Raw genomic sequence first — 9,441 nt, forward strand, 5'->3', positions numbered from 1 at the left:
TATATATATATATATATATATATATATATATATTAGTTATATATAAAATATATAACTAATAAATATATTAGTTATACTTTTAATTATGTGTGATGACATAGACCTAAACTTATTTTTATTATAGACCTAAATAATTTTGTGTGTGTGTGTGTGTGTGATTTTAGAAAATGCAGGCTTAGATATGACCAAATTATTTTAATGATATGTTTGATATTATATTAAATTAAACAATTTATTATTTTTTATCTATTTTTATGTCATATATATTTATATTTTTATTTATGTAATATTAATAATATTTATTTTATGTTATGGGTGATATTATTGACAAAAAATACACAAAAAAAAATCTATATTATTTTTTTTTTATAATATGCGGGTCTAGACATAACCAAATTATTTTAGGTTTGGTATTCTATTCTGTTATATTATTTATATTATATTCATTTTTATTTGTTTATACTTTTATTTATATAATATATTTATATTTTGAATTATGTCATTGGTGATATTTTAGACCTAAACATATTTTTTAATAAAAACATATCAAGCGCGCGCGCACACACACACACAAATCTATGTTTTTATTTTCTAATATTTCATATTATGTGGACCTAGATATAAGCAGTTGATTTTAATGAAAAGTTTGGTATTATACAAACTATTCAAGTTTGTCTTTGGATTGGATAATAATTATTAGGTATAAAGATATATATTTTTGAAATGCTTACTACAATTTTTATTATTTGTGAACCTGAGATGAAAATACTTCACATGCATGTCTAAGCTAAAAAACATGATTGAGCACGCAATGGCAAAAACCAAGCTTTAACTATTACAGAAAGTGAGAGTCCACAGTTAAATATACAACAGTGGATATTATAAATATCCAATATTTACCAATGCCAATAAAAAAAATAAAAAATCCAATAGAATATATCATGCATCCCTGGTTCTGAGAATGTGTGTGTGTCAAAATGAAAGTGAAGGCTTAAAAATCCCCATTAACCGAAGTGTCTTGATGTTCAGGAACCAATGTTCAGGAGGCGAAGCGTATTCTTTCTGAGAGTGGGCTGCCCATCACCTCTGCCAGTGACCTCGATGATGCCGCCAAGAAAGCTGTTGCCGCCATTGCCAAGAAATAAATGCATATATGCATACACACCATTCTTATACACCTCACCAACAGAGCTGAGGCATGACATAAACAGAGCCATACACACTTCATGCACACACACGCCTGAAAAGCTTCCTGCTGAACCACAGAGACATACAGTACCAGCCTTGTCCAGTTTTTCCAGGGTCAATAGTGTATTTGAGACCCTCTTCACTGGTCCCAACTTCTCAAAGTCTTGGGAACGTGACTTTTCCTGGAGTTAGCATTTGTGTTGTTCAATAAATAACGGCGTTATATTCATTGCCTTACTTTAAGCCTTTTTTATGGAAAGGTTCCTTTATTGATAATTTTTTTTAAATTAAACTTAAATAGCTTAATTGTATTCCATATTAATCCCAACAATAAATCTTTATTGCCTTAAGTAAACTATGAAATATTAAAAGTGTCATATGGTGGAATAGCATCGTTTTTTTTTTATATGATTGAACTGTGAAATAAATCTCAAATCTGATATTGATTTCTTAATCTCCATATGATATCGCCGTCCCAGTCTGATTTATGGTTTATTTTGTTTATAAGAGTGTGATGGGAGACTTTATGGGTATAAAATGTAAAACTCTAGATTAAGTATTGTTTGTCTACAATATTTCTGCCTTGCTGATAATTTATTGAACAGTAAATTCAATATTGACAAAGTTTCCCTGGTACATGTTTAAAAAAAAAAAAAAAAATTGTGATTCCCATATGCATCATAATGTATAGTTTTTTTCTTTTTAAATAAACACAAAGTGGTGTAGTTTTTATACTGTGCCTGTCGTGAAGATGTTTTAAGAGCTAAAGGCCCACAATAAATGTAATTAGCTTTTTGTAATCTTGAATGTATTTTCAAAGTTAATGTATATTTAAAAATGAGTTAACAATGTTGAAAATAAAACACATTTCAATTAAAAAAAAAATTATTTTCTCTTTTTTTATTTTAATCTTTTTTTTGATTGAGCATCATAATAATTGTCTGCAAATGAGAGTTTCTTAAGAAAAATGTGTTTTTAAACCACTAGTGATAATTACCGCATTAGTCTGTGTGTGAGTGTGTGTTCGGAGGCGTTTTCTGAAATCCATCCCCGTCAGCGGGTTGGAACATTTAATGGATTATCTGTCAGGTGATCTGAGAGGACACCCGGACCGGATCAAGTGCCTCGAGCAACAGACCTCTATCTCACTTTCTCCTTGTCTTCTTGCACTTTTTCATTCTGCCTTGCGTTCGCTCACTTCTCACTCTTCAGCCTCACAGTCAAATTGATCTGCATCCGCAAGAATCCCAAAACCAAACTGCGCGGCCTGCAAAGTGCTGATTTTTGACCAAGCGATGCCATGCCGCACGTATCCACAAAGTTACATGTGAAGGTGAAGTGTGGATGGGTTTAAATCGAGGAGATAGTTCAATAATTGCCTATTTCAAGCTCTTCCTTCACCATGTCAAATACAAGTATGTTGATGGATTAGACTGTGGAGTTGGAGTCTTTTTAGAATATGCTCTTGTGGCGTCATTGTATAATTCAGAGGTCATTGAATGTGTGTCGGAGAAAGTAAATGTAATGACCAAAATTAGCACCGCTTTCTTGTATAAATTTAGATGAGCTGAAAACCCTAAAGATGATACTGACTGTGAAGACAACCGATAATAATAGCTAGCTGTCATATAGTAGTTTAAAAGCTATTCTGTATCCTGGTCTCACTGCATTTTAAAGAGCCATCTTTCTTTATACAGCCTTGTAATTGTTCAATTGCAGTTTTGAAAGGATTGCGGTCACTTTTTCCCCCTCAGAACGGATGTCAAAATGGTAATTGCCACTTTGGGAATCTGTCTTTTGAGTTTAGCGTGAAACTGATCGCCAGCCTCTTCGTGAAAAGCGCAATTTTCTCCCTGGACAGTAAGGTCAAGTCATCCATTCAGGAATATTGGTTATTTATTGTGTCGTTTAGAGGTAACAGCCACAGATGTATTAGTTCATAAACCAGCAATGTGCTTGTAGATGGTGTGTCGCTATTGTATTTGGGTTGTCAGATACATGGGCTATTCACTCATTATGTGCTGCCAGTTCAGTACATTATCGTGTGGAGTCTAAAATGGACGTCTAGAGCTCTTTCGGATGAGTTTAATACCGTTCAGTACTTCTCGAGGTCAGGTAGAAGTTTCCTGAGAAATAAGTCTGCCTGTTTCCTGACCTCTCTCTCTGTCCTTGAGCTTTAGGAGGTATCGTTGTCTAAAGGATTGTCTTCTGTCACTGTAAAACTTCACAAAGAGGCTTGTCTCGTGCAGTCTGCGCGGCATTATTGCAGAGAGCGCCATAAAAGACAGCGATGGATATGTTTTACAACAAAGCTAAAGGGAAAATGTTGGCTGAAAGCGCTCTCAGGTGGTTGATTTTGTTATCTAGTCAGTGCTTTATATTCAGGTCTCATGGTTTGGCCATATAGCACAGATGGGCAGAGAAATCCATTTCCCTCTTATAGAACTGCAGCCTGGGATTCTGTAATTGCAGCACTTTAAGATCGATTTAAATTACTCTCTTTGTCTCCTTAACAAGGAGTTGAGTTTTAAGGTGAAGGATGAAAAGGAATACATTTGAGTCCTTGTATTAAAATTTTGTTTTTGTTTTCAATTGTTGAAGATTTACTCACGTTTTCTGCCTGGAATAATAGACCTGACAATATGTTCTCTATTCCAGCTTCCAGTTTGATGCCACGACTGAAATTATTTCTGTTTTATATTTGTTCATCAGTGTGGCTGGATCATTCTATCCTCTTATCAAAACTTTTACAAAATGTAAATAGCTGTAATCTATACCTATATGGTGATGATAATGATTATTAATAATTATTATTATTATTTCATGCTGAATATTAGGTGGAGAGAACATTTATATTATATGCGTGTGTGTGTGTGTGTGTGTGTGTGTGTGTACACATACAAGTTAAATATTTTCCTGTATGCCAGAGTTCGAGTTTGATGAAATTAATATTATTAACAGTATGTTTATTGTTTATTAAATAATAAGGCTATTTTAAAATGATAATATATTGTTCAAAATGTTTTATTCATTAAAAATAGAAGCCCTCGAATGTGCATTGCCAAAATTTGGGGTTTTGAGGGATTTCAAGTAATTTCTCATGCTCCCAAGCCTAGTGTGACCATATATAAGCCACATCACAAAGCCATTCTGGTGCTGTATTCAAATTGTATTTATTAAAAAAAAATTTAATGAAATAAAAAAAAGCATTCAAACATCACGATGATGCCATATTCAACTTGTTATGGATGATTTTGTTAGTTTACCCTAGGCTAAACTTGGGAAGTACCTTGAGGCATAACTAACATCTCCTCCCACACTTGTCTTGCGTCGTGTCTTTTATCTGTCCATGTCTGACTGGTTTAGAGTCCGTCTTTTCAGCTACTCCTGCTCTTATAGTTTCATCATTGCCCTTTTTCTATAACCTCGTTTATATTGTAAAACTTCCAATTGGTCGTCTCTCCTTTCTCATTCTCTGATTTTATTCACTCCCCCCTCCCCTCACCAGCTGGGGCTGTATATTATCCCCCTTTGTTAACGAGTGCTTAATGGCCCTTTATTAATTAAACGAGGATGCAACAAAAGGTGCTGACTGAATACACTGCTGGCAGTCAACCGTGCCGTCTTTTCAAATATTTGTTAGTTTCTTTTTGTTTGACAAACTTTCTTCTGCTGCAAACTTTTGTCAGTGATTTGTATGTGTATTTGTGAGTGCTTCTCTGATCCAATTAACTACAAAGAGGTATCCAGAGAGACGGCTTCAATAAAGAGGAAATCAACTGATGGCTGACACTAATTAAAAGCTCATTTCATGTGACCTCTGAAAAAGCCTCTCTAATTAAAACAGAAGTGCAAGCAGGAGCGTTTGGTTTAAAACGGCCCGATAATGAGATATTAGAGTGTCCTGGTGGAGTTTGGAGCAGGTGTGAGGATGACACAAACACACACGCAACACAAAAAACACACTGGAAAAACAGCCGACACGCTGCTGATGCATTCAGATCAGATGGCTAGAGAAATGCAAATAAAATTCAGTGGCTTAACTAATCGAACTGTTAAAGTATTTTATGATAATCTGCTCGCTATTTGTTAAATGTAAATGTTTTGGGTTCAAATTTCAATTCTGTTAAGTTTATACTGTTCCTATAGGCTAATACCTGAAGAACTCTATCCATTAGCATTCGGGATCATTTTGGCTGCATTTACGCTGCAGGTCTTGATGCCCAATTCCGATTTGTTGCCTATAGGTTATCCTTTTTTTTCCTTACATCTTTTAAAAGTGACCCATATCTGATATCTGCATTTGAGGAAACAACTCAAGGGGTTGAGTCTTTGTCCCACAGTTGGTGTTCACCTGAGTTGATGTCAATCACCACCATCAGTTTTTCAATGACGCACGACTCTCATTGACTGGGGAATAGCCGAATAGGCCTCCAACTGATCTAAGAAGATTGGAATCCATGTGCTTTTTTCCTGCTTAAATGTTCGTGGGTCATATCCGATCTGTGCCACATAGGAGGAAAAAATCGGAATTGGGTTAGGCTACTTGAACCATGTAATGTAAATGCGGATTTTGGCCATAAATGTGGCATACATTTATTATGTGTAGCTATTTTTAATATAATAAGCTAAATGCTACAGCGGTTTACCATTTAAACAGCCTTAATTCTTGTTAAAAAAATGTAAAAACGCAATAAAAACGTCTCACTATTTACTAAAATATTCATATATTTATTAACATCATGTTTCATATTAGCTTCACCTATATTAGCTATGCACACAAACAGAATGCAGAAGTTTACCGGAGGTTTGTCATTAAAGCAAGTAGGGATAATTGCAGTAGCCCCTCACTGCGGAACACAAGATCCAGGGGGCGTGGTTGGATCCACGTCTAGGGGTGGACATGGGTGGGTTTAGGTATTAGGGGGTGGAGATGGGTAGGTTTAGGTATATGTAAGGTGGGAGGAGTTGGAGCTGGATCCAACCACGCACCCTGGACTTGTGTTCTGCAGTGAGGACCATCTCGATAATTACAGGCTGGAGCAGTGGGCGTGGTGAAAGATTAGGGCGTGCCGAAAGGTAGGGGACGTGGATAAAGGTCTTTCTAATTGGTTAGAGTTAGGGGTTAGTTTCTGTTGTAGAAACTATTCACCTTTCGGCACACTATCCTTTCGCCACGGCCATTACTCCGACCTGCAGCTATTAAAAGGCTGATTATCACGCAATATTGATTGATGGATCTGCACTTTTAGACAAAAAGCCCTAATGGACGTTGTTAAGCAGAGCCCTGTAATCACAAATAAACGTGAGAAAAGGTGATACTATATAATTACAGGTATGTGTGTGTCGTTATTCCTTTTTAAATATCTGTAACTATTGATTGATTTTGTACTCCTAAAATAAATTAAGAAATTGTTGTCATTGTAACACTTTTAAGCATGGCCAAGTTTCAGCAGTAATACGATTTTCTGTCTGATCATATTATAAAAAATAAAAAAAAATCATGACATCTAATAACATTTTTTTTTATATTTGTATTCTATATTACAGTTTTTCTGAATTGCTAAAACACTAAACCCCAATCTCTGAACCAAATTCTCACTAGCTTAAACCAATTTGTCGAATAAAGCACTCTTTCTGCTAAACCTTAAACACGTTCAGGCAGTTAGGCTCTATTTGCAAATCTCATGCGATCTGTAGTGTTTATTTGATTGACTCATGTGTGTGTGATCTGAAAGCACTGTTTCATTTTGAGTGCGAGCTTTTGCAGTGATTGTTTGATTTTGATGGAAGAGTCAGAGATTTCGTGAATTTAATTTGAGTATTTGGATTTGTGTTTAAGGTTTTGAGAAAATGAATGATGGTCTCAAGAAATGTGTTTTAGCAATTCAGAAAACCTGTAATATATGTAATAATGTTTTTTTATGAACATTATGAATAATTTACACAAGTGTATTCTAATTGTGGAACGATGCTTTCAATTTTTAATACATTTTCTAAATATTGTTATTTTTGCTATAAACAATATTTTTATTTTCTTGCAGCTTGTACAATTCCAAATTGAATTCTATAATCACATGTGGTGCATAAACACAGATGTCACAAACACACTCAAAGGACAGGTGACTTTCTCTATTTCCCTGTAATTTATGTAATAATGTTTTTTTATGAACATTATGAATAATTTACACAAGTGTATTCTAATTGTGGAACGATGCTTTCAATTTTTAATACATTTTCTAAATATTGTTATTTTTGCTATAAACAATATTTTTATTTTCTTGCAGCTTGTACAATTCCAAATTGAATTCTATAATCACATGTGGTGCATAAACCCAGATGTCACAAACACACTCAAAGGACAGGTGACTTTCTCTATTTCCCCATTGTTTCTTTAATCTCCTCCTACCTGCCCTTCTGCTCAAGGTGAATATATAAAGCTTGTGCATGTCAAATTTCATTGGGATAAAATAACTGAGCGTGTGGCACGGCGTAGCAAGTGTGTTGGGTGCAAACAGAGGAAGAATGGGCTGTCAGCAGTGGTTTGGGCCATCTGATGACGCAGGTCTGTAATGAGCCGATGAAGGCTATATACAACGCGGCACCAATCCACAAATTCTGAAGGTGATGAGTGCTGGCATCCTCACCCGTGATGAGACTGAGCTCCTTGCTGCTTTGCACTCTGATATGTGTGTATGTGCACGGTGACGAGAAGGAACGCATTTGTGAATTTGTTTGTTTTGTTTAGTCTAGAGGGTTTACACTAATAGAATGAATGTTGTTTTAAGCTATACTCACACTCTTGCTAGCACCTGGTGTACACTGGAATGAATGGTGCATTGGGCAATTCTGCCTAGTCACATCACTGCAGCTTTATCTAGTGATGAGGGATGCTCTGAACAAAGGAAAACAACTACAGACAAATTTAAAGAACGTGTAGAACTCTGTATTAAAATAATAAAGATTAATTGGTAACAATGTTCAATAAGGTCAATTTGTTAACATTAGTTGATTGCATGCTAACATGAGCTAATGCAGAGTAATACATTTTTACAGCATTTATTGATCTTTGTTTATGTCCGTTAATAAAAATAAAGTTGTTCTTCATTTATTTTTCATTTCACAGTGTGTTAACTAATATTCACAGATACGACTTTTGATTTTAGTCAAATTTGTTTATTGTTAGTTCATGTTAACTAATGTTAACAAATGAAAACTTATTGTAATGTGATTTTAAAATATACCATTTATTATGATATCCCATCTTTCTAGAACCCAAGTTAGGGGCAACCCGGTATTTTTTGGATAATAATATTAATTATTATTATTATTCAGAAAAATACCTGGTTACCTCTAACTTGGGTTCTAGAAATTCGCTATATAAATACATGTTTGTAATAATCATAATACTATTTTTTAACAAGTAAAGTGTATATTTTCAAAACATTTAGTCCAAAAATCCTGAAAACTGAATCACAAAAAAACTGATCACACTTGTAGCATCACTAGTTATTCTTTTAAAAACTGATCTCATGCTTTCATTATAATTATTCATGTTTTCAATCAACATAATCATTGTTTCAAAACATAAGATTATTGAAATATATATTGGCAACATTTGATTTAATCACCAAAACACAACAGTATAATCTTTTAACAATCAGTTCATTCAAGACAATGCAAGATACATGTTTCAAATCTCCATGTTAGAAAATACACTTACATTACCTAACTTGCATAACTCACATAAAATCCATAATGTTTGTAAGAGTATTTATCCAGTGTGTAATCAAAATGTGTTATGAAGGTGTGACATGGCCATAAGTTTTTGTGCTAGAACAGAGTTTACTGTCAATGCAGTAAATGGACATGGAATGAACGAATGAATGAGCATTTTTAAAAGGGGCCTCAAACTTTTACAGTACATTGCAGTTGAATCTCGACTTAAACTTGCTTATTAAGTGCTGTCTTTAGAATAAAGTATTTGAAGTGCCTAAAGAACTACGTTCACACTGCAAGCATTAGTGCTCAAGTCCTATTTATTTCTCAGATCCGATTTTTTGTATGACTGTTCCAATTATTCTTTTTAAATATGGCCAAATCGTGAGCAGGCGGTAAGTAGGATGAAGATGAGGAGAAAGAGAGCATTTGTTTTCTTTCTAGTATTTATGATACAACCCAGCAGGTTTAGCTTGTATAGAACCGACTCGTTAGTACACTGTAAAACAGCACCTCTTTATCTCTTCACAGACT

The 9,441-nt window shown here is 34.5% G+C and overlaps 1 protein-coding gene across 2 annotated transcripts in view; it reads left to right on the plus strand.

Annotated features, from left to right (window-relative positions):
• Nucleotides 1-1,496, plus strand: part of LOC107557774 (succinate-CoA ligase GDP-forming subunit beta) — a 127,138-nt gene extending 125,642 nt beyond the window's left edge. For both annotated transcript variants that reach the window (XM_016241300.1, XM_016241299.1), the window contains exon 11: nucleotides 1,030-1,496. In XM_016241300.1, coding sequence (XP_016096786.1) covers nucleotides 1,030-1,145 — 116 coding nt within the window. In that variant the 3' untranslated portion in view covers nucleotides 1,146-1,496. The remainder of the gene's footprint in view (nucleotides 1-1,029) is intronic.
• Nucleotides 1,497-9,441: the final 7,945 nt, after the last annotated feature.

The sequence above is a fragment of the Sinocyclocheilus grahami genome, unplaced genomic scaffold (assembly GCF_001515645.1).
Source record: "Sinocyclocheilus grahami isolate Dianchi unplaced genomic scaffold, SAMN03320097.WGS_v1.1 scaffold619.1, whole genome shotgun sequence".
NCBI lineage: Eukaryota > Metazoa > Chordata > Actinopteri > Cypriniformes > Cyprinidae > Sinocyclocheilus > Sinocyclocheilus grahami.